Here is a 26,277-nt window from a genome sequence, read left to right on the forward strand (position 1 = left end):
TGCGGACTGAAAGGTCCTGGGTTCGATTCTGGTCAAGGGCACATGCCTCAGTTGTGGGCTTGACCCCCAGTAGGGGGCATACAGTGATTCTCTCTCATCATTGATGTTTCTATCTCTCTTTCCCTCTCCCTTCCTCTCTGAAATCAATAATATATATAATGTCAATAGGGTCTGGAGAAAGAAGAACAAAATGGCACTAAGGACAGGGGAAGAGTGTGACGCGTAGGAAGGTAGTTCCTGGAACAGCCATATTGGAACCCAAGGCAGAAAGAAATACCACTGATAATGATCCTGTCTTTATTTACAGTTTTTATTATTTTGCTCATCATGAATTTATTTAAATCAATACTAATTTTTAAGCTATACATTACATTAAGGTATTATTTATCTTGATTATTGAGTCTGTTGGCATCTCCTTCAATTTTATTCTCAATGAAAGTGTCTCATCGACTCATCTTAGCCCTGGCCCTGCCTTTCATTCCCATTGATTATGAAAAGGTGCACTCTGTTGAATCAGTCTATAGTTCACTTTTATGCTGCAATCTGTTTCACATGAACACCCCACTTATTCTACAGATGGGCACCCACCCCCACGGGGGCTCTCAGTGTCCTCGGTTCTCCTTTCTCCCATTGCCAAGACATCTGCCCAGAATTTACCTTCCCCATTTTACTGAACCTCTGATAATGCTGCAGTTTTCTCTGCCTGTAATAATTTTGCTTACTAATCAAAGACTAATATGAAGGTACTTCTTTATTACAAGAGTGTTATGGAACCAGACACAGGCATGAATTCCTGACTCAGCTCTGCAATCAAATGACCTTGGGACTTGGCACCTCTCAAGTTCCTATATCTCTCTGGATTTTAGATTCCTCACTAGAGAAATAGGACTTTGGATGAGATGATTTATATGGCCCTTTTGGCTAAAATAATCTACAATCCCATAACCCTCTTTGTTTTCATCTTTGGATCTGTCACATTGCATTCACAATTGGCCTTTGGGCCCTTCATAGCAGGAGAAGTAAACATGTACTAAAGTTTAGAACATTTTCTGGAGGCCTGGTACAATCAAACTAAAAGTCATATTCACCCTATGGCTTGTAGGTTTTCTGTGGCTCTATTTTAGGAAATTAAACTTGTTTTCATAGCTTATTAGGAGCCATGAATATGTATTCTTTTTTTTCTATGCTGAAAGAGGTTATTAAACTGTAAATTAAGTCAAATTTGTACTGCAGATAACTTTATATTCTCCTCCAAACTTGTACTACTTGGTGACAGATTTTTATTGACTTCTGAGTCCAGTGATTTATCAAAGGGCAGCTGACTGTTTGTCACACAGTCTTGGACCTTAAGTACATGACATAAATCTAGTTGCTCTGACAAATGAGCTGGAAGTATTTTTTCTTCCCTTCTCCTTCCCCCCCTCCCCCATTCCTTTAAAGATGAAGAACAAGTTCCTGAAGACTGGTTTCAAATTTTGCCACTTTATTTCTGACCTTAATTAATTCTTTTAGAGAAGCTCTCATGCCTTCATTCAGGACGTCTTTTTTGTAGCCTCCTGGCTATTGAGACATTTTGCTTGGCTTCAAATAACAAGAAATGATTGCATCTGAAATCACTGCATAAGCAAGGAAAATAGATGAAGTTCCTTCCGTTCTTTATGTAAGGAATTCCAGGGTTGTAGAGAATCACCCAAATTCTTCAGATGAAGTTTTCATATCTAAAATCTTTCATGTCTGTATTCATAAATGGGGAATTATAGTTTGAAATATAATGGAATATTCTTTCCAGAGCCCCATGTGTGGTGGTGTAGGCTGTACCTACACAAGAGAGCAGGAAAGAGCAGCAAGTAGGGACTGAAATGTAGCCTCCACTTGGCTGGACAAGATAAGAGGCCATGGGGTCATAGCCCCCCAGGAAAGGCATCTGTTCCTATTCACACAAAGATGCCCTATGGGCTGATAAATGATTTACATGCACACAGACACACACATGCAAACATACACACACAAACATACACACACATGCCTATGTCCAGTAGACACTGAGAAGTTCCTCTCAGTAATAATTTTTAAATCTTTTTATTCAATGGGCATTCTTATAATGGTAAACTATGTTGCTTCAATAGAAACTAATTATATATATCCAACTTTAACACTATAAAAGTGGTATTTTCAGTATTTAACTGAAAATATAACAAAGGCCCTGAATAAGCCTTTGGTTTGAAATACAGTTCCCAGACTACATGATGGAGTTTCAGGATGAAGGCAGAAGGGAATGAAAAATATCAGGACCCTTTGGTAATGAATAGGAAGCCACTGAGCAAAAATCACAGAATACTCTCATAGGCACATACACCTTCCTGACAACACTGTGGTCAGGATGATCCAACAATAAATAAATAATAGGCCAGAGCTGATTCTGATGGACTCATTTGGTTAGTAGTTATAGTTGGGATGGTTAAAGGTTTTTATTGTTCATGTAGAAAACCAAAGTATACAGATTCATGAACCTGAAGAAATAGGCAATTCTGATCATTATGCAACTCTGGAGATGATTATATGGGTTGCCTAGTAAATTTCAAATCTTGGACAGGTACAGTTGTTCATAAGGGAATAATTCTTAAGCTGAAATAAAAGTAACATTGAAGAGAATTCTAATCATTGTCATACCCCCCATCAGCATCCATTAGCATTTTCCTTTTATAAATATCACATGTCATGCAAAAAATGAAGTTCTAAATATAAATTTCCAACAACTAAAAATAAGCTAAATTTGACTATAGTTTCCTTCAGACTATTTAAATGTGTATTCTTGTTTTACACAAATTTTAATTTTACACAGACATTATGTTTTTTACTATTAAGAGATGATTTCTCTAGGAAAGGCATATTCTAGGAGATACATGCTTAAAATATTTATACTAAATTAGAAAGGATTATTAGTTATACCTAAGGGTGCATAAACGTAGTTATATGAATCAGATTGCTTAGAAGCAAAGCTGAAAAGCTGTTGTTTTTATGTTTTCAATATGTCAGTATACATTGTAATTATTTTTCAGGAGAAGAATTTTCTGCACTGAAGTCATTTTTCTCTGCCATCTCAAAGAAAAAACAAGAATTTACATTTAATCTTGCCAATGCCCTCTACCTTCAAGAAGGATTCACTGTGAAAGAACAGTATCTCCATGGCAACGAGAAATTTTTTCAGAGTGCCATAAAACTGGTGGACTTTCAGAATGCAAAGGCTTGTGCAGAGAAAATAAGTGCCTGGGTAGAAAGCAAAACAGATGGTAAAGTTTCCCATTTTCATAAAATCATTATTTGACATTGTATTCATGGGTTTTAATATCTTAAAGTAAACAAAGGTTGAATATTTTCCTACTAAACTGGCCCAGAGGGGTAAATCTCCTATTTCTCTTCCTTGCTATTCAAATTAATACTCAGTTGTAAAACAGAGAGAGAAATTGTAAGCTGCTTCGAAAAGTACACAGATACTTTTTTTAAAAAAGACACCTATTTGTGGAATTCTTAATGGAATAATTTTAATCATAATTTTTGTTAAGTATAGGTTTTTAAAGTATGACAACAGGAATAATATCTTTGGCCAGATATTAGATCTGTCAATCCTAAATGCTTCCACCCCCACATATACTATAAATAACTAATACATCTTCATTGGATGTGTTAATGTTTAATAATAAATATTGTTAGTCCTATTATAAACATGGTAATCTTAACTTTAAATTAAACACAAGCTAGAAAAAATTCCAAAGGGTCTACGACATGGCACAGTAGAAAGAACACAAGTTTAAAGTTATACATACGAGTTCAAGTTTTAACAGGTTCTAAGCTATGTCTCATTTAAAATGAGATGTTATTAAAATTTCAGGATTATTGTATGTGTAGTGACAAGCATACATCTGGTCCTCAATTTACTGTAGTCTGTTTCTTTACTTATTTATTCCGCTATAAAAATTGTGATAGTGTAAGATGCTACTATTTTCTTTATGGGAAACCTCATTTAGGGAACCATAAGTTGAAAAAATGAGATGGGTGTGGTGAGCTGTATCCACATTCCTACGCAGCTCCAGGGCACCCAATCATGCTTTAGTCTCATAACTTTAAAATATTCATTTCTGTTTTTTTAGAAAGAAAATCATTCTGGCAGCTCCATACTTGTCTCTCCCAATGGTCAGGGACTGTAGCTGCAAGAGTAGAAGGTTGAGTGTACCATTAACTTAGTAATTCTGATTGACCTACTGGAGGACCTTGAAATAAATTTTGAAAATACCAGTGGCTATGCAGGAAGGGATACTGAGTTTTTGTTCTTTTTGTCTGCAAAGCCATTTATAGAAATAATCTAAAGAGAGTTCATTACTAGGTCAGTTCAAATTTGCCTAAGATGATCTGTATCTCCTGTTTCCCAGTGAAATCCCATTTGTAGCCATTTCTAAGTAAAATATTTAATAGTGCTCCTCTTTACCTTCAAAATTGCTATGTTTAAGTAAGAAGCACCCTGTTCACAAGTGATCTGCAAAATAAATATATTTTTTTAATTTGATTAAAGCATTTCCACTAAGTTATTGCATATTTCTTCCTGCCTCTTCTTCCACTCTCTTTACAGGAAAAATTAAAGGCATGTTTTCAGGGGAAGAATTTGGCCCTCTGACTCGGCTTATCCTGGTGAATGCTATTTATTTCAAGGGGGATTGGAAACAAAAATTCAGAAAAGAGGGCACAGAACTGATGAATTTCACTAAGAAAGATGGTGCAACAGTCAAAATTCCAATGATGAAGGCTCTTTTGAGAACCAAATATGGTAATACGGGGTATCACCCTCTAAAGCATGGCTTTGGGAATTGACAAGTATATTTCATATTTTATTTTCTCTATTGCAGGTTATTTTTCAGAATCCTCCATGAAGTACCAGGTTTTGGAATTACCTTATAAAGGTGATGAGTTCAGTTTAATCATTATACTTCCTGCAGAAGAGGTGAACATAGAAGACATGGAAAAACAAATTACTGCCGATCTAATCTTGAAATGGTTCTCTGAGATGAAAGAAGAGGAAGTGGAAATAAGCCTCCCTAGGTTGGTAATATTTTGTTATTCTGGTTCTTATGTTTTCACTTACGGAGGAATTTGAATTCAGGCGGTCGGCTCAGTGATAATAAAGACTACAGACAGGAGTGCAAAGGAAGATGCAAGTGGAAGTGTTACTCCATGTTATGGATACAAAGGTAGGTCTGCACATTGCCAGCATTGCTTTGCCATGAGGACTGAGTTTAAGTGCTCCAATATTCTCTCAAAGGGATGAAGAAATGTAACTCTTCAAACTAGAATGCTAGGATTAAAAGAAATTATTATTCTTTTATTATACAAAGTTATTTTTTCTCATTTTTCCATGATTAGAATTTAAAATATTTATCTTCTATTATGTTTAAGAAAAATAAAATGCCTAAACACTTAGGGAGGGGGAAAAAGGAGACATTTGTAATACTCTTTGTAATACTTTAAGCATTAAAACAAAATAAAAAAAAAAGATATGCTAAATCACTTTTGACAGACAATGCTCTAACAGTCATTGAGTTATACCTAGACTCCTAGGTCAGTTTTAGATAGTCAGTACAAATGGAAATTGCAAAGGCATGCTCAGGAAGCAATAATCCTATATAATAAAAGCATAGTATATAAATTGTCCCTTCGACCATCTGGGAGTTCAACCGGGGGAGGGGCCAGCCAGGGGAAGGGAGGGAGTATCCAGCTGGCAGCCGGCAGCTGCTAGGGACCCTGCCAGTGCATGAATTTTATGCACTGGGCCTCTAGTGTCTCAATATTCTAGGAGACAGGAGAGATTTCAGAGATAAGATGTGTCCAAATAAATTAATTTATACTTTTAATTTTTAAAGAAACAGACATCTAATAGATTATATCCTGTCCTTTTATTTCTAACTAGGGGCCCAGTGCACGAATTTGTGCACCTTGAAAGGAACTGTGGGCAGCTAGGCTGTGGTGAGCACAGAGGCAGGTCTTGGCCCATCCCTTCTGCCCCCACCCAGCCCCTCTCACCGAGGCCCTGGGTCCCCTGTCTACTGGCAGCCTCGCTCCTGTAGCTGTTGCTTCCACACGCTGATGGCGCCAGCCCCCACTGATGACGCAGAGTGATTGGGGCTGGCGCTATCAGTGGGTGGGAGCAGTGGCTGCTGCCGCAATTGCCCCTCAGGAACAGGGGGAGGTGGAGAAACCCTCAGGGGTGATTGAGGCCAGCAGCCGCTGCTTTCACCTGCTGACATTGCTAAGCATTCGGGGCCGGTGCCGGGTGCCGGCCGCGGGTGGTGGCTCTGGCACTGGCAGCAGATGCAAGCAGGGCCAGCGCCAGCAGCAGGTATGAGTGCTGGGCAGGACGGCGCTGCGCCAGAGCAAAGAATTTTCAGTAACCAGCAGAGGCTTGCCCCGATGACAGCAACCAGCACCCCGCCTTGGTCTGGCGCCCCTACTCACCTGCTCTACCATCCCGCTGTGGCCAACGCCCACCATGTTCTGCGCTCTGCCGCCTGGAGCCGATGCCCGCCATGTTCCTCACGCGCCCCCTGGTGGTCAGTGCACTTCATAGCAACTGGTTGTTCGGTTATTCGGTTGTTTGGTTGTTCTGCCGTTCAGTCTATTTGCATATGAGGGTTTTATATAGAGAGATTACTCAGTGCTGTGGTTCTTTTATATCTGAATGGATTCATTATGGTTTCAAACTAATGAAGATTTAGGTAAAACTAAAACAACTTAATCAGATATGTTTGCTTTAGCTCTTGTAACAAATTATCACAAACAACATGGCTTAACATAACAGAAATTTATTCTCTCACAGTTCTGGAGATTAGAGGGCCAACATCAAGGTGTTTACTGGGCCATGCTCTCTCTGAAACTCTGTACAATCCTTCCTTGCTTCTCAGCTTCTGGTGTTGATTCATCATCTTTGCTGTTGTTCTGCTTGTAGATGCCTGTCATCACATGGTCATCCCTCTTCCTGTGGCATTCTCCTTTCTTATAAAGACTCCAGTCATAGTAGACTAAGAGCCTGCTCTATTCTAGTCTGATATCAACCTAACTAATTGCATCTGCAATGGCCCTATTTCCAAACGAGGTCACATTATAAGGTGCTGGGGATTAGAGATTCAACATATAAAGAGGGGACACAGTTCCACCCATAACACCAACTATAATAAATTCTGTTATTCTAAGTCAAAATAAAGCCTCTTTGGTAGCAAAATTTAGTAAATGCTAAAGAGAGAAAAGTTAATCTATAAATACTTGTATATAAATAATAGGAAGGAGCATGTGAGTGACTAGTTACTGTTTAAGAAACACTTCTTTCCCTTTTTGATGCATACTAGTTAAGAATCAAGAGCAACATGATATAGTCTTAAAAATACTAGGGTATTTCCTAGTGTTTATTATGAGTAACACACCACGCCAGATATCTAATTTTGGACATTATTCTGCAATTGGATAGCAGCTAAAATAATCATCTTTCTTTGTCTAAATATAATATGGGATCCTATAAACATTAATAGTCAAATTTCCTCAGGTTGAAGAGTCTAACATACATTTGAGTTATGTCAGATTCTTCTCTGTATGTGTTTTTATGATTATGTGTATGGACAAAAGTGATCATTGAATACATGTATGTAGGGTAAATAAACAAGTAACTTTCATCTACATAGCAGTTTAACTTTGTAAAATATTTAGCATTTATATTTTAACTAGGGGCCCAGTGCATGAATTCGTGCACCTTGAAAGGAACTGTGGGCTCTGAGGCTGCAGTGGGCACAGGGATGAGTCTCAGCCCATCCTCGGCGCCCCCGCCCTGCCCCTCCTTCAACAGCCCCTGGTCCCCAGTCTGCTGGCAGCCCCACTCCCACCACCGCCACTGCTTCCATGTGCTGACAGTGCTGGCTCTGCTCGCACCCGCTGATGGTGTGAAGCAATTGGGGCTGGCGCCATCAGCCAGTGCAAGCGGTGGCTGCTGCCCCGATCGATCAATAGCCCCTCAGGAGTAGGGGGAGGTGGAGAAGCCTTCAGGGGCAATCGGGGCCTGCAGCCACCACTTGCACACATTGACAGCACCGACCAGTCCAGAATGGCGCCAGGTCCCTTCAGTGGGTGTGAGCAGCGGCTCCAGTGCCAGCAGCGGGTGGGAATGGGGCCGGCACCGGCATCAGGAATGAGTGCCAGGTGGGACCACGGCACATAGGAGCAAAGAATTGTCAGTAACCACTAGAGGCTTGCCCAGATGATAGCGACCGGTGACCCACCATGGTCTGGCGCCCCCACTCACCTGCTCCACCATCCTGCCACTGCCAGTGCCTGCCATGTTCCACACTCTGCCGCCTGCTGCCGATGCCTGCCATGTTCCGCAAGTGCCCCCCAGTAGTCAGCGCACGTCATAGCGACCGGTTGTTCGGTTGTTCAGTTGTTTGGTTGTTCTGCTGTTAGGTCTATTTGCATATTAGCCTTTTATTATATAGGATACTTAATGCTGTGCTTCTATATTCTGACTTGGTTATATCTTGTATTTCGGAGATAAGGAAACTTAGTCATTCAAAATATAAATTGATTGACATTTGACTAAGTGTTAGGAGATGGGATAAGTTCCCATGCTTGTTGGCTCATCGCCTTACAGTCTTATTATTCTGCTACTTGTTAGAAAATTTATCTCCTGTCCAGAAGCACAGATTAATTGGGACAGCACTCTAGACATGGAACTAGGACAGATGCCAAGTTATAGACATGTTGCCTATCCATAAGATGATAGATGGAGTCATGAAGGATTTGCATGAGAAATTTACTAACAATATGCAGCAATGCACAGTAAATTCTAAAATAAATGGTATAATCAATAAGCACCAGGAGGTTTATTAAAAAGGAGAGAGAAGAGGGGAGAAGCACTAGAAACTGGAATTGTAAACAAAAGCTTCATGAAAGAGGAAGAACTTGAGCTGGGCTTTAGAAGAATCAAGATGGGTAAGTCCTGCATGTAATGGGGAGTTACTGAAAATTTCCAAGTAGGATAATGGAGTATTAAGGCAGTGTTTTAGAGGAATAGTTTTTGTTCACGCTGAATAGCTTGTCTGAACTCTTTCCCAACTCTCTACCACCCCTACCCCTACCTCCATTTTTCTGGATCACTACTAGGTGTCCTTAAAACAAAGTTTGAGTTTTTGAAAGCTTTTTTGATCTCTTCATGCAAGATCCCACAGCATCTGCCTTTCTCCCTGCTGGGAAAAGTTCTCCCAGTTCCTTGTGTTTATTTCTGCATAGCAGTTATATTAAAATTATTTGTTTGTCTTCCTCACTGGACTGTAAACTTCTTGAGGTCAGGAGCTATGAATAGTTTCTTTCTGTGACCCCAGCACAGAGCATACATTTGAAAAATAGTAGCTGTTCAATGAACGCATGTTGCTTTAATCTGAATAGTAGTTATGTTCAGGATATGGCAAAGAGGTTGAGACTGAAGCCCAAAAGATTAGTACAAAACCTATTGCAATGATTTGGGAACTGAGTAATGAATGTTTAAAGGGGGCAGCTTCACTGGGAATAGTAAGGAATTGGTGGAGAAGAAAGACACTGGAGTGTGTGACTAACTAGATATGGGTAAGAATGTGTTGAGTTTCCAAGCTTGACTTACTAGGAAGATGAGAGGATTGTGACTTCTTGCTCTTTTGTAGCAGTCTTTAACTGGACAGCATGGACTTCTGGAGTGCACTGGGACTTTAGAGAGTCCTTAAGGACCTTGAAATTATTAGCAAGTATATGTATATACAGTCATGTCTGTATTTCCTTGGGAGAATTTTCATAGTTGTCATTGAATTTTTGGCAGTCCAGTTATTTAAACTTGTTAAATACTACATATAGTTCTATTCAAAAGTATACTAATAACTAAACAATAGTAATACTATTTCTGAGAGGTATTTTTTTAAAAAAAATATTTACTGATTTGGCATCTCACAGTATCTTTTCTCAACTTTTGAAACCAGTTCATGAAAAATAGAACATAATATTGAAGACCAAGAGTTTTGAAACCTTCTAACTATATAAATTTAATTACCTTACCTAATATTTTTTATTATTAAAAGGGAAAATGATAATATATGCTTTTTAAGGTTGATGTTAGGATTATCTATAATAATAAAAGCATAATATGCTAATTAGACCGGACAGCCAAACGACCTTCCAGATGAAGCCGGGGCTGCTAGGCATGTAATTCGTGCCAAGGCCCTTGCACGAATTACATGCCTTGAGCCTCTAGTATAAGATAATGTGTAAAAAATGTTAGTACTCATTATTAACTCTTATTGTTTTTATTGTTATTCTCACTCAATTTTAACTTTTATAGAGCATCTATTGCAGTGTCAACACTGTTCAAAATGCTTCTCTTTTTACCATATCTCATTCATTCCCCACAATAAATTGGATAGAGATCTATTTTGATATTCAGGTTATAGATAAGGGACACCCCTTGCCTGTGGGTACATAGATAACAAATAGCAGAGCCAAAATTGCAAGAGTCAGAAAACAAGTGTAATGCGAGGCAGCCATGAGGGAGAGCACAGAACAGAGCAAATGATCACTGGTAGAATGAGCAACAAGATAAAAGATGTGGAGCAGCAGTGCAAGGAGACTTTTGAAAAGAGAGAATTCTTACCATAGGACATGAAGTATCATATTCTTGCTGAGCTAGAAATCAGTCCCAGGCGTGGCCAGCTGTGGATCTGTAAGATGGTGAATGTGAATTGTGTGTGGGTGAGAGAAAGTGAACTCAGGGAAAATGAGGCTGGATATGAGAATAGAGATGTCATGACCAGCTGCAGTAGTGATTACAAAATGTTCATTTACTTTAATCTATTGGACATGGATACAAATTGGAGTTCCAAGTTTACATTAAACTTTGTCCAGGTAAGTTTTATATGTATTAAAACCTTATCTGGAATGTATTTTTAATTCAACCCTGAGACTAATAGAGTTTTTCACACACACATACATATGCGTGCGTGCACACACACACACACACACACACACACACACACACCCTTCAAGGTAATTGATTAGAAAGGGACCCTTCAAGGTAATTGATTAGAAAGGGACCAGAAACTACTATGTACTGACACAATAGTCCAGGTTCACCATTGTCAAGGATTGTACTAAATTTTTATCCTTGGGTGCAGCTTTAAATTTTGGGTTGCTTGATTCTAAGACTGAATATTCCAAGGATGAATCAAGTCCACTATCTCAAAGCTGGGCTTCCAAATAATAAGGATAGGGATGGTAAAGGAGACCCAACCAAGACTTTTTTCATTAAACAAGAGTCATGGGTATAAAGCTTTGTACAAAAAGGAAAGCACAATACAAATCCACAGTAGGGCCTGTAGACAGGAGTGAATCCATCTCAAAACAGAAATTCTCATGTGCTTTTTTCTCTTTTCTGCAGCTTTTACCTGGGTAAGACCCCTTTAAGCACAATGATTGCATTTGGCCGTCAATTTCTGTCTTGTAAGCAAACAGATATTGCTTACGTATGCTAAAACATTCATTTCATGATTATTTAGTTTTTGATTGTCTATCCAGTCTTTTGTCATTCTTTTTGTCTATCCAGTCTTTTGCCATTCTTTTACTTTAGCTGTATTCTTCTGACAAGTTTAGAGGAAGATCAATATATACTAATATATATATATATATATATATATATATATATATATATATATAATGATTTTGAATTATATATATTTTTAGAAGGCAATGGGAGTTATGACATTAGCTTTGACTTGGAATGGACCTGAGTTTGAATCTTACCTGTCTCCTATCCTGACCTTGAACCTGAAAATCAATCTTCTCAAACCTTCACTTTTTTATATGTTAATAGGAATAATAATGGGAATAATAATGCTAACTTCCTGGGGTTTATGTGAAGATTAAAAACTATAAACTATATTAATGGAAGTGCTACTTTACATATGGCTATTCATGGCTCTAATAATTATGGATAATTAGAAATTGGTTGTAGATTAAATGGTTAAGTGGGTTTCTATTGCTGTAGGTTTCATTGGACTATATTATGAGCAGGACTGTTACTTAAATAACTGTGGTGATAATTAGGCATTATTGGAACTTGTAATATGTCTTGCAGTACTAGTGTTATTATAAAAAAAAACAGTCAATTTGTAGGTGGAACATTTATTCTCTGCCTTTTAGAAGGCCATACTCCATTCAGTTTAAAAATAGAGTGTGATAATGAAGCAAAACAAAACAAACAAACCCTCAAAACCATTATCCTGCATATTATCTTTCTTAGTTGGAAGTTCAGAGAAAGAAGCTGAAAACAGTTGGTATAAAAGAAGCTATTTTCATTTTTAGTAGATTTGAATGCGCCGTTGTGCCCATTGCCAGTGAGCTAGGGTTTTATATGAGTTAACATCTTCCAAAAGTGCACAATATTTTACCAGAAATAATTTAGGTCTAGTACATTTCTGCCACAGCATATTCATTGTTTTGAAAATTTATAATTAGGAAGCTTGTTCGTTCAGTATTTGGCAATTAAAACAGTGATCTCATTAGACTGATGCTCAAGTTAATTTCTAGCCCCAGATGTGGGCCTACCTGTTAGCTAAGCAAGAATCCTGTGCTTGAGCAGTTGTGTCTGTATCCAAACCTGAGAACACGGGCAAATGCTCATCAGGGCAGAACAGTGCTCAGACAGAACAACATGGGCAGTAGTTGTCTGGGAATTTGGTTGATGTAGGAATATTCAAGGCTCCCTGTTTGAGGACTTCACACTCTTTTCTTTCATAAACAAATTTTCCAACCTGGTTTTCAAATGCAAATTGATGCTTTGAGCATCTATAATGTCAGTGAGTATTAGTTATTATTATTATTATTATTATTATTATTACTAGTGGCCCAGTGCACGGATTCATGCACATCGAAAGGAAAATAATTAGAAGAAATATTTTATTTTATTTTATATTTTTTTTAAAATATATTTTATTGATTTTTTACAGAGAGGAAGGGAGAGAGATAGAGAGTTAGAAACATCGATGAGAGAGAAACATCGATCAGCTGCCTCCTGCACATCTCCCACTGGGGATGTGCGCGCAACCAAGGTACATGCCCTTGACCGGAATCGAACCCGGGACCTTTCAGTCCGCAGGCCGACGCTCTATCCACTGAGCCAAACCGGTTTCGGCTAGAAGAAATATTTTAATATTGCTATCTGCCTTTTCTCCCTCAGCACCTGGGAGCTGGGCGGTGGCCCTGCTCCCAGCCACTGCTGCTGGTTGCCCTCTGCAGGGTGATCCAGCCCCGCCTGGCTCCCGCTTGCACCTGCCTTGGCCTGGCACCACCCGCTCACCTGCTCCACCATCCTGCCATGGTCCCACTCTCGTCAGGGCCCGTCGAGGCCAGTAGTGCCTCCACTGCTGCCCGCTGCCAGCGCAGCATTGCCAATGCCCATCATGTTCTGTGCCGCCCCCTGGTGGTCAGTGCATGTCATAGCAAGTGGTCGAACTGCCAGTCTTTGGTTGAGGGGAAATTTGCATACTAGGCTTTTATTATATAGGATTATTATTATTAAAATGCCAACGTGAGGTTCAGTGATTGCTGTTGACTTGGAATCGTGGCTCTGTGCTTAAGAGAGTCTTTGAGATTCTCTGTGTGAGGTTCCTCTTCCCATCAGCTTGGAGAGGTGAGCTGAATCTGGAGTCCTAACTTATGGCCCTGCTTTGGAAGCGAGGCAGGGAAGTTAGAACGGGGAACAAAAGTCTCAAGCTCCAGCCCTCCCCTTCTCCATCTTATCTGGAACATCACAGACAGGACCTTCACAGACCCCCTGTTTCCCTGCTTTCTTCTGCCCAATTTCCTCTCATTGGGAGGACCAAAAAGAAATTGCTGGAGAGGAGAGACAAGTGTGATTCCCGCAGGCAACCAGCTTCAGAAGCAGAGGACCACCTTTGCCCGCGTTTAATAAAGACCTTCCGCCCAGACCCATTGGCACTCTTCATTCTCCGAGGTCGCCCACCCTCACTTCTCAAGTGTGGTCTGTCGCTTTAATAGACTTCCTGTGCTTTGCTGAATCTTTCTGTCGTGCTGGTCAATTCCTTCTCATTCCCTGACAAGGACCTGAATGGGTTGAGGCCTTACTTGGCCTCTCAGGGTGCTGCCAGGAATCAGAAGTAGTGGGCATTTTTGTTTTTCTCCTATAATGTTTATCTTTTATTTCATTTGGAAGATATTTTGTTCCCTTTCAATGTTTTACACCACTTACTGGGCTGATTGAAAAGATATTAGGTGAGTTCACCACAGAAGGAAGTCACCTCCATTATGACAATGGATGGGGAGGAGGAAAATAGGTGACTAAGGCCTCGCTGCACCTCAGTAGCCAACAATTTCCTCCAAGGATTGTTGGCTCCTGTCCTCCTCTTATCACATCGTGGCCATCTGCCAGGAAGAGCCCTGGATGGTGTGAAAAACACCTGAGTTAGATGGTTGCTGGAGGGGAACCTTCAAACTTGTAGGGAACGAGCCAAGCAATTGGAAACTGAAAACGCTCACCCTGTTTAGTCGGGTAATTGTTACTCAGAAAGTAGAGTGTTCTCTTCCCCCTTCCCACCAACCATTTATCTGTAAAACAAGTTATTAGTAACCCAGAATGGCTGAGTGGAGTGGGGGAAACATGGTGTGTGGAAATGTGAGGAAATGTAACTGGGGTAATGCAAACAAAAGGATTCACAATATAATTTCTTCTAAGTCGTCCACTTTATAGATTAAAAAAATTGGGAGTAGCATAGACAGACAGTGTTTCTTCCTTTCTTTTTAACAGATTTAAAGTAGAACAAAAATTGGACTTCAAAGAAGCTTTGTATTCTTTGAACATAACAGAAATATTTAGTGGTGGCTGTGACCTTTCTGGAATAACAGGTAATATGATAAATAATTTGACAGAATGTTAATATGTTTTCTTAGTAATCATGTTAACTGACTGCTTTTAAAAGGGGAAGAGCGCCGGGTCCCAGGAAATAAACACATACACGATGAATAAATGCCATCGTCGTGTTGAGCTGTCTGTAAACACTCTATTTTCCATTTAAGTACTTTTCCTTAATGAAAGCCAGAAAGCATTTTAGAATGTTAGATAAGCCTTCCAACCATGCTTGTAATGAAACTATGTAGGTAAAGTATTATACGGGCTTTTATTTTGGCCCTATTTGGATTTTCTTATTTGAACAATGGGAATTACAACTTTGAGTCTCTCATCTGAACAGAGCTAATAAAACTCTTATAATCCAATTTGCAAATGTTAATTCGGTAATATCAGAGCCCATGAAACAGGCATTCACAACATGCTGGATGATGAACACAATCTAGAAATTGTAATGCTACAGCTTGTACATTTAGCTTGGGACTGACAACACAACTGGGGAGATGGAGTTCTTATGCTAACTTGCACCTGGGAAATTGTGCAGGGTTAAGATGTTCAGATTGCACAACAAAGCCCAAGATAGTCTTTTAATTTTTTTCATCCTAACAATACTCATTAGTTCAAAAATACACACACACACACACACACACACACACACACACGCTCGTGTGCACACACACACACAATGAGGAGGACCAATTAGACCCAAGTTAATTACCCTCTTTTAAATTTAGTCTTCTATTTTATAAAAAGGGTCCTGATAGTAGACGCCTATCTATCTGATGGGCTTTTGTATCATGGCATGGAAATTTTGTGTATTCCTATATAAATCTCTGGGCTTCGAAGAAGTATTCATTAATTTATTTACTCATCAATTACGTGGGTAAATAAACAGAATGAGCTTTCCTGACGCAGGGATTGGGTGGGGTACGCAGGCAACATAGAAGTTCACTGTCACCTTCACACATGATTTAGCTACTTGTTCTCACACTGACAGAAAGATCTAACTTCTTTGACAATCTCCCCGGCATCAGAAATGAGACAGTCAACATTAAATACTGCAACAGGATGCCATCTGAGTGTGCCTTGGAACACAGCCGCCTCATCAGCCTGAAATAAAACAAGCCATTCCCCCAGCACCTCTTCATCTTAAACTTTTTCTCGCCTTTGGAAGCTTACTCGCTGTCCCCCAGACATTTCAAACAACTACTCACTCCGCAAATTCCCAGCAATTTGTGAATTCTACAAAATCTCTTTTTACTGGCAGATTTGGCAAGAAAATAACTCCAAAATGTTTCATAAAAGAATTTATGCAAGAGAACACCTCGAACAGAGAATAAATGCCCAACATTTTCAGCTCTTTCTCTTCTGAGTTACCTATTGGATTTGTTTTAACTACGTTGGTTCTGTCTTATTGCCTGAAATAGACCAACCAGAGCCAAGGATGGCACTATTCCTGGTCATTAGGAAAAGAGTGATTTCCATGCTAGCCCTACCTTTCATGTGTGCAATAAGCAATGACTAAAGGCCACTGAGAACCAGCCCAGCACCAGTGCTCTGGGATAGTTACACAAAAGAGGCACTACCCTGTGCTCATAGAGTTCACAAATTTTAGAGGAAATGTTTCCAGAGAGTTAGGAAATTTTGAGATGAAGATTTGACTTCTAACTGTTATTTCTTTTTTATGTCATCTTTAGGAACATAGAAGTTACTCCATAAATGCTAAATAAAAAATACAAGTGGGACAAGTGGCACCTTAATATTTACTTGCACATCTTCTAGCAAAGAAGGTTTTTTATTTTTTTTTAGTTTGATACAGACACGTGGAATTTTTATAGAAAACTAAGGGATAGCATTATTATGAAGATGTAGAAAACATTGAGTTTATGGAGTCCAGATTTCTTCGTCTGGCCTATTACCTCTCAGGTCCTGTTTGTTTCCCAAGACTGGGTCCTCTCTGTGGTAAGACAGAAAACACAAAACCAAGTTGTTTAGTCTCAGAGGCAGAGAGTCACTTGGTCTTGTGACATTGTGAAAACGGGTGAAATTCTCTACTCCTCCCACACCTACTTTTTTTTTTCTGTTATCCCCCCCCTTTTAAAATTTTCTTTATTGATTAAGGTATTACATATGTGTCCTTATCTCTCCCTTACCCCTCCTCATGCCCTCACCCCCCTGATGTCTGTGTCCATTGGTTCCAGTGGTTCTCAACCTTCTGGCCCTTTAAATACAGTTCCTCATGTTGTGACCCCCAACCATAAAATTATTTTCGTTGCTACTTCATAACTGTAATGTTGCTACTGTTATGAATCGTAATGTAAATATCTGATATGCAGGATGGTCTTAGGCGACCCCTGTGAAAGGGTCATTCGACTCCCAAAGGGGTCGCGACCCACAGGTTGAGAACTGCTGGTTGGCTTATATGCCTGCATACAAGTCCTTCGGTTGATCTCTCTCCCTTACCCCCAGCCTCCCCTACCTTCCCTCTGAGGTTTGACAGTCTGATCTATGCTTCTCTGTCTCTGGATCTGTTTTTGTTCATCAGTTTGGGCTTTGTTCTTGGTATGGGCCCCTCGGTCCTCTGCTCCGTGTTCTCTGCGTGACTCCTGTTGTATTCCAGGCATCATGGAGAAAAAAGGTGCCTTTTCCCCCTGACCTTAAAGCGCATTCTCCTGCTTGTCAGTTAATCTACACAATGAGGCGGATGCCCCTTTCCTCCATCTTTAGACAGGGTGAGGGAAGACTGCTATTAGGAAATGACATTTTTGCCGAAACCTGAATGACATGAGAGCTAATAGGGAAAGGTTTGGGAAGGAGTTGTAAGCAGAGGGAGAGCTAGGACTTTGTTCCTTCACTTTGTAGCTGGAGCTACCAAATAAGGACAGGAGTGTAGAGGAGGATAAAAAGTAATCAGGGCCCAGATACAATCACCACAAGTGATTTGGAGTTTATGTTTAGTGAAATGTAAATGTCCCTTTGAGGACTTCTATCTTGCCTGAGGCGATTTACTTTCCCATCAGCTTGCAGAGCTAGTCCCCCTTTGCTCAGGTATCTCTTCATGAGCCCTTTCATATTTGGTGGTTTTGGTGGAGTCCACCTGCATCACATCAGCTTTCTCTCTCAGGGACACCCAGCTCCTTTCCTCCTTCCTTTTAAAGTTTCCAGGCCGACTTCCTCCTCTTGTCACCCTTGAACGTAGTTGTCTCTCTGCTGAAGGTTGTAGGAGCAGGATGGCGGATGGCTTCTGAAACTCATGATTTCTCTTCCCCTTTCTCAAGGAGACCATCCTCACTGTGCCAGGAACACTTCACACACACATCAGTTCCACAAAGAGAGAAGAGGGCCATCTCTCTCAGCTCGTATCCACACCAGAACAAAACATTGTGTGACACCATCTTACACTGAAAAATCTGACAGGTTTTGAAGCATAGCTCTGAAGTGATGTTATGACAGATTCCACAGAAGCGCTTTAGACTTGCGTAGCCTCCCCGGTGTAAAAGAAAAGTAAATTTTGTTTTAAACTTAGATCAAAACTGATACAGAATTTAAAAGACAAGTGGCTTTGAGGTTGAAAACACAAGGTGGGATTAATTCGAATCTGTAAAGCTTCTTTCATCTTGTCTATAGACCATGCTGTCCATTCAATATTTCACTTAATGGGATATCTGATTTGAGGAGTACACCCTTCTGTCTTTACCTTTTATATCTTGGCCACGCTTGGTCTCTCCGTATCTGTCTCTATATCATTTCTGCAAAAGCTAAACCTAAACCACCTTTTTCTCTAGCAAATTAATTAACTTGGAAAGAGTTTTCTTATTTCCTTTTTCTTTGTTCACTTGAAAATGTAATTAACCTGGAACCCAATAAGCCATGGCTCTGAATTTTAACACTTAAATATGCTTTCATTTTTCCCAACAGATTCATCTGAACTGTATGTTTCTCAAGTCGTGCAGCAAGTTTTCTTGGAGATAAATGAAGATGGCAGTGAAGCCGCAGCATCTACCGGTAGGACAATGGGCTTCACAACAAGCTGGGAGGAAAGATTGGGGGAGGGGGCAATGAGCATTAGGGGCTGGCATTTTTGCAGTGCTTTGATCTCATTTTTCATTCCTGCTGTCTAGTACTCCATAGGACACAAAAAGAAATTGATTGTATAAGGTGTTTATGCATCTCTGCCATAGCTTAATGCAAATGGAAGGGAAGAGATTTGATTGGGAGTTGAGGCCCATCTACTGATATGTGCTTATTTGCAAATTGGATTACCTGTCAATTAGCAGATAGGATATGCAGAGAAAACTTTAGGTTCAAATATAAAATCATTGTTGTTCAGGAATGCTCACTCTTATATAATTGTATTAATTTCATTCTTCCATCCCACCAAGTTAGTCTTTTGTCACTGATTCTTGTCATTATCTCCACGCAGTGGTTCTTGAACTTAGCTGCACAGTAGAATCACCTGGAAAGCTTTTAAAAATCCTGTAATCCTGTGTCCAGTCCAAAATAATTGAATCTTTGTGTCTGGTGATAAGATCCAGGCTCCAGCATTTTCTTGTTTCCCTGATTGTTTCCAATGTGCTTCAAGGTTTGAGAACTAGTGTCTTCAGTGGCTGGCAGCCTATATTTGCTACTGCAAGTGTAGTGCATAGACCAGCAGCATCAGCATCACTCAGGAACTAGTTGGACATGTAGAGCCTCAGGCCCACCCGGTTGGCATGGCTCAGTGGTTGAGCATCAATCTATGAACCAGGAGGTCACAGTTTGATTCCCAGTCAGGGCACATACCCAGGCTTGATCCCCGGTGGGGGGCATGATTCTCTCTCATTGATATTTCTATCTCTCTTCCTCTCTCCCTTTCTTTCTGAAATCAATACAACATATATATATATATATATATATATTATTAAAAAAAGAACCTCAGGCCCAAGTTCAGACCTACTGAATCAGAAAAATGCAAGGTCTCCAGGTGATTTGTGTGCACATTACAGTCTGAAAACCACTCCTCTATGATATATTTCTTTGAACAAATGGAAGTTTGAATAGTAACTTTGATGTATATAAGAGATACTTAAAAATGATAAGGAAAAAACCTTAAATACAATTAGAAATGAAAAAAGCAACTTTAACAAGTCCCTCATATGTCTATTTTAATTTTTTTGACTATTTGGGTTCTAACCAATATATAAAAGATATGTATTATTTAAACTGCAACATTGATAAATTTTTACAAGTTTATATATATCCTTCCGTATACTAGAGGCCCTGTGCATAAAAATTCGTGCACTGGGAGGGTCCCTCAGCCCTGCCTGTGCCTTCTCACAGTCCAGGAGTCCTCAGGGGATATTCTACTGACGGATTAAGCCCGCTTCCTCTCTGGGAGGCAACTGGGCCAGCCAATCAGGGGATGGCACCACCCCCATCACCTTACCTCTGCCATCCAGCCTTCCTCTGCAGGGGGTGACCAGACAGGCAATCAGGAGATGGTGCTGCCCCCATCACCCCACCATTGCCACCTGGCCTCCCTCTGCAGGAGGTGACCAGATGGGCCAATCAGGGGATGGTGCTGGCCCCTCCCATAACCCCTCTGCCACACCCCCATAGCTGTTCCCTCCCTCTTCCCACTGGCATGTGCCTTGGCTGGCCTGGTGCCACCTGCTTACTGGCCCCGTCCCCCACTGACTGGTCATTCCGCTATTTGGCTGATTTGTATATCTATAATAATAAAAGGGTAATATGCTAATTAGACCAGACATCTTCTGGACGTCATTCCAGACATCCTTCCTGACAATGCTGGGGCCGGAGGGAAGCCAGCTGGGTCCTGGGTGCCTGCAGGTGGCCGGAGGAGGGAAGCCCAGGGCCCGAGTGCCAGAGGGAAGCCGGTGCTGGCAGCTGGGGGAAGGAAGGCCTACTCTTGCATGAATTTTCATGCATTGGGCCTCTAGTAGGATAATAAAAGCCTAATATGCTAAGTGTCTGGTCATTTGATTGTCCGTTCACCAAATCAAAGCATAATATGCTAATGATATTCTAAGGCCACTCAACTGCTTGCTATGACGTGCACTGATCACAAGGGGTCAGAGAGTCAACTGGTCGACCAGTCACTATGACATGCACTGACCACCAGGGGGCAGATGCTCCGACGAGTAGGTTAGCTTGCTGCTGGGGTCTGGCCAATTGGGACTGAGTGAGCTGGGCTGGACATGCCCTGGAGCCCTCCCACAATCCCTCCCCAGCTGGCCAACCTCCCACGTCCCTCCCTGGCCCTGATTGTGTACCAGTGGGGTCCCTTGGCCTCGTATGCATTCTCTTGCAATCTGGGACCCCTCAGGGGGTGTCAGAGAGTCAGTTTTGGCCCAATCCCGCAGGCCAAGGACCCCACTGGTGCACAAATTTGTGCACCGGGCCTTTAGTATTCAATAGATAGATATAGATATAGATATAGATATAGATATAGATATAGATATAGATATAGATAGATTTATATGAATTTCTTAAATAATTTGTAATGTAGTATCAACAGGTTTTGACATCTGGGTGTGACACACTGCACTCTCACTCTGTCATCTCCTGAAGGATTTTATAATACTGTATTCAAGGAACTTACATTGGAGGGGATATAATATTTCACTTCTTGGAAAAATCAAAAGTTTGCATTGGTATGAAGTTACTCTCCGTGTAGACACATTTTGCAGCTGCTTTTACATAGAACCAAAGGAGTTATTATAGATCATTACCTAACCCTTTCATCATATTGGTGAAAAACAGGCCCAACAATGTGAAGTGGCTTGCCTGAGGTCAGACTATCAATTTACAGCAGAGTTTGAACTGAATCAATTTCCTAACTTCATGCTCAGAACGCTATCTGCTATTGTCCACTGGCTCTCACTTTAAGTCTAGAGTTCTCTAAGAGACTGTAACAATCACTTGGGGATCAGCAGTAACACTAATGTGTTTTACCTCAGAACAGTCATCGGGAGTATGTTAACTTCCAGGCATCTGCTCAGGGGTTGCTTAAGAACAAAAAAGCTTGAGTATTCACCCATGAGAATACTATACTGACTGTGCTTTTCTGATTATCTCTTTAATTCAAACATGGGCCTGTATTCCTTGGTAATTTGGGCAGCAGAGCCCTGATCATCCAGATAGGGCAGTACTATGAATTTCATGTTGCTAAGTTTTATGTTTTATTGTGAAGGGGATCAGAATATGCCACCCCTAAACATGCTACTTTGGCAGAAATGTTATTTTGAACTGAAGGCAATTGAGAAACAAGGGATACCAAAAAAGCTCTCTACATGCTCTAATCTGCTTAAGAGCAGGGCATAAATTGCACCTTTATCACAGGAGATGGAAATTGGCAGTAAAATGAGTCTACATAACAAGCCTTACTGAATAACCATTATCTACCATTAATTTCCTCCATATATTTATCTTTTCACAACTTACCACCCCTAGAAGTCCAAACCTTTTTTTCTTTGTCTATTCACTTCCCCACAATTTACCACCCTTTGTAAGTATGGTAGCACTCAAGCCTAGCCACTTTTTTGAGTATTTACTTCTTTTCTGTAACATTCCTATGTGGATAAAAAAATAAACTATGTCTTCTGTTACTCTGTTTTTGTCAGTTTAATTTGCACATCCCAAACAAAGAGTGAAGAGGAACATTTTGGTGTGTTTTTTTTTGTACAATTGTTTTTCAACTCTAAAAACATGGTATATATTTTTAAAATGATATTTTCATAGGTCTGAAAAATTGTACAAAGTCATTGTATTATTAGTAAAGGAAACATCTGAATTGAGTGTAGACATATTTAATCTATAAAGAAAAAATTCAATCACTCAAATTCACCCATTCTAAACATTGACAAATGATACAATAGAACAGCATGGTATAAATTATCATAGTAAATAATTGTTAAGGCAGCAAATCTCTGCTTCTAATCTCATAATAAAACCCCTCTACACACTGACAGCACAAATCCTCCTAGCTCACAGAATAATTTTGGGAAGGTAAGTTAAAAAAAATTAAACTCAGATGTGATAACACAAGCCTGAAGAATAGAAATAAAGTGCAAATATATCTGCACAGGAATTAGACTTGAAACCTTATAAGAATAAATCATATAATGTAAATAAAAACTGAGCAGAAAATTACCATTTAAAGATGAAATATTTCAACTGCTTTCACTAAATTGAATCTAGTATCTGGATTTCTTCTTCGTTGAGCATAAATGTGAAGTTAGAATTAGTCCCTGAATGATCCAATATTTATTCTTCTGCTCTTTGGCTTTTAAATTTATTTCAAACTTCTCTGCATTTAGAAAATGGTAATTTTTCCACATGTTAACTCCTCAAACAAGATAACCTTTCCTGTCTACTAGAACATAAAGTATTATGGATATATTTTCTTTACTGCTTTTTAAAAGTTTTTTTTACTGATCTTTTAATGTGAACATCTAAATAACAGTTGTCTCTGTTTTGTAGGAGTACAAATCCCTGTGATCATGAGCCTGGCTCCAAACCAATTTATAGCAAATCATCCGTTTCTGTTTATTATGAAGAATATCCCAACAGGTACCTTTTTGAGAATTTCCTGGGGGAACTACTTAGGTTAAATGGACGTATTCCTAGATACCAATTGTAATCTACATACCTGAACCACTTATTCTTTCAATGGATATCTGTTGAGCACCTGTTTTTTACCAGACATTCTATTTTATGAGATGTCAAGGGCTTAAAAATAGGGCAATGGTACTAATAACTGCCAACATAGCTGTTATATGTGCTAACCATTTCAAATATCCATTTCTAAATCTCTCATCATTCCAATAGGTTATATATTTAACTAATAAAGACATAGTAGCTTGAACAGAGGTTATGTAATTTGTCTAAGTGGCAGAGAGGGACGAGGACCTGTTTGTCTTGGAAATCAACTCTCTATGATGTTAAAATAGTAGAAATCAGGAGTTGCAGAGTTGTGAAAAGTTTCAGAGGTAGATTACAAAAAAATAAGTGAGACTAGGTATAGGTTCTGAGTGGGTGGGAGGGGTCAGACATAATTCCAAATCTCTAATTTGGTCCTTTGGTAGATAATGCAGTTAGGTGAAAAAGGTAGAGGGATAGTAGAGGATTGGATTGGCATTTGACACAATGTCAACATATGAACATGCAGATTGTCTGGGTAGATGTTTCTGTACTTCCTCTTGAAAAGGAGAGGTCAGGAGTATGATACAGTGAGGGGATTTTCTTTACATTTATTTATAGTTGGGACTCCAGTCCATGTGAAGGTCATAAACCAGAGAAGAGCAGAAATCATTGTTTATTCATTCCTGTATCCAGCCCAGTATTTGGCAGAGTGCCCTGCACACAATATCAGTGTCCCTAGAGATTGAGAGTATGGATTTGGGTATCAGACCTGGGCTCAAGTCCCAGCTGAGTTAACTAATAGTTGTAACACAATCACTTATACTTTGTAGGTTCTATTTTTCTTATCTGCTATACTAGAGGCGCCATGCAAGAATTCGTGCATGGGTGGGGTCCGGTCGACCGGCCCCAGATTGGGGTGGGGTGGGGTGGGGCCAATCAGGGGCAGGGCTGGTCAGGTGGAGGGGCTTCAGGAGGTTGGGGGGGACCGATTGGGGCCCCCATCGGGCCGGTTGGCCGCACAGCATGTCATAGCGACTGGTCATTCCGGTCATTGCGGTTGTTCCACTGTTCCAGTCGCTTGGCTTTTATATATATAGATGAACATAATATTAGTACTCATCTCATAATGTTAAATAAGAGGACATATGAAGCCTATAGCACTGTGCCTGGCACAAAAGTATTAAGTATGAACAAATCAATAAATATAATTGAGTGAGTGAATAACCGACTAAAGAAAGGAAAATGAAAAAAAATTCTCTGTATAAATTGCTTTACATGGACAGGAAACATTTAATTTCAGAATCTAAATCTGCTAGATTAACTAAATCTGTTAGGGATTTTGATGTTATTGGTCCTTTAAAGGATATGCCAGTCTCTTCTTTAAAAAAAAATATTTTTATTGATTTCAGAGAGGAAGGGAGAGAGAGAGAGAGAGAGAGAGAGAGAGAAACATCAATGATGAGAGAGAATCATTGATTGACTGCCTCCTGCACACCCCCTACTGGGTATTAAGCCTGTAACCTGGGCACGTGCCCTGACCAGGAATCGAACTGTGACCTCCTGGTTCATAGGTTGATGCTCAACCATTGAGTCATGCCAGCCGGCTCAGTCTCTTATTTTTAGACTCCATGAAACTAACGTTGAGTGACCCTTCTGAAGGCTGTACCTTGGGAACAGTGGAACAGTTTTAGATTTGCTGAAACTGCATGAGCACAACTGCAATTCCAGTAGTAGACGTGTCAGTGTTCAAAGATATTCCGAGTATGTCATTTGATCCATACACCTTTGACCTTTGGAAAACTCTAATTTCTTACAATTAGTATACAATTATTGGGTATGGAGAACAGAATGAAATGAAGCTACATTGAGCATCGATGAACAAGGAAATGATGGCATTTAGAATAGTGATGTTCACCCTCTATTTTCTAAGCTGATGACTAAGGCCATGAAATAGCCATCAGTTAAACGGCAGTGACATTCAAAACCCAAAATAAAGTACTTATTTATTTATTTTTGATAGAGCTTCACACTATCAGACCTTATGACAATTTCTACTGTTTTATGATCTTAATTGTAATGAAACTTTCTAAACTGGGGTTCCTCCCTTAAAGAATTATTTAAAATAAATGGCGACTCATTTATTGGGGCTGTAAATTGTTGCCATGTAAAATGTAGAACAGGCTATTATTTTAAGACAATACACATTCAGAGATTTATTTATTTTTCTCTCACAAGTGAACTAAAAAATTATTTAGATTAACAAAAATGACGATTTTGCATAACATAGTAGACTACTAATGCTCTAACACAAAATATATTCATTTAACCATTTCAGAAGTATGAGGATGAATGATTTTAGACTTAGTACAACCAAATTTTATTTAGATTTAAAATTGTTTTGAGTCAAACAGTCCTCTTGTGCAAAATCCATACATTATTTGTATCTTTCTATCCAGTTAGTTTTATATTTTAGCATAGTCTTTCAAAACTCTTACTAAGCTGAACATCCAGGGAAATAAAGAATTTTTTTTATTCTTTTAGGCTGAGGGGCTGAGAATATAGGACAGTTTTAGAGACTTTCAGAAAGGAATTGTGAAACATGCTATATGAAATGTGTCATTTCTGAGAAAGTAGTGAATTATGATTTTGAAAATGACAGTATTACACTG

The 26,277-nt window shown here is 39.7% G+C and overlaps 1 protein-coding gene across 1 annotated transcript in view; it reads left to right on the plus strand.

The window, feature by feature from the left end:
• Nucleotides 1-26,277, plus strand: part of SERPINI2 (serpin family I member 2) — a 33,866-nt gene that overhangs the window by 4,306 nt on the left and 3,283 nt on the right. The window contains exons 3-8 of the mRNA XM_023753917.1: nt 3,060-3,290; nt 4,625-4,819; nt 4,899-5,091; nt 14,867-14,964; nt 18,884-18,970; nt 23,447-23,536. Coding sequence (XP_023609685.1) covers nt 3,060-3,290; nt 4,625-4,819; nt 4,899-5,091; nt 14,867-14,964; nt 18,884-18,970; nt 23,447-23,536 — 894 coding nt within the window. The remainder of the gene's footprint in view (nt 1-3,059; nt 3,291-4,624; nt 4,820-4,898; nt 5,092-14,866; nt 14,965-18,883; nt 18,971-23,446; nt 23,537-26,277) is intronic.

The sequence above is a fragment of the Myotis lucifugus genome, unplaced genomic scaffold, assembly GCF_000147115.1.
Source record: "Myotis lucifugus unplaced genomic scaffold, Myoluc2.0 scaffold_53, whole genome shotgun sequence".
NCBI lineage: Eukaryota > Metazoa > Chordata > Mammalia > Chiroptera > Vespertilionidae > Myotis > Myotis lucifugus.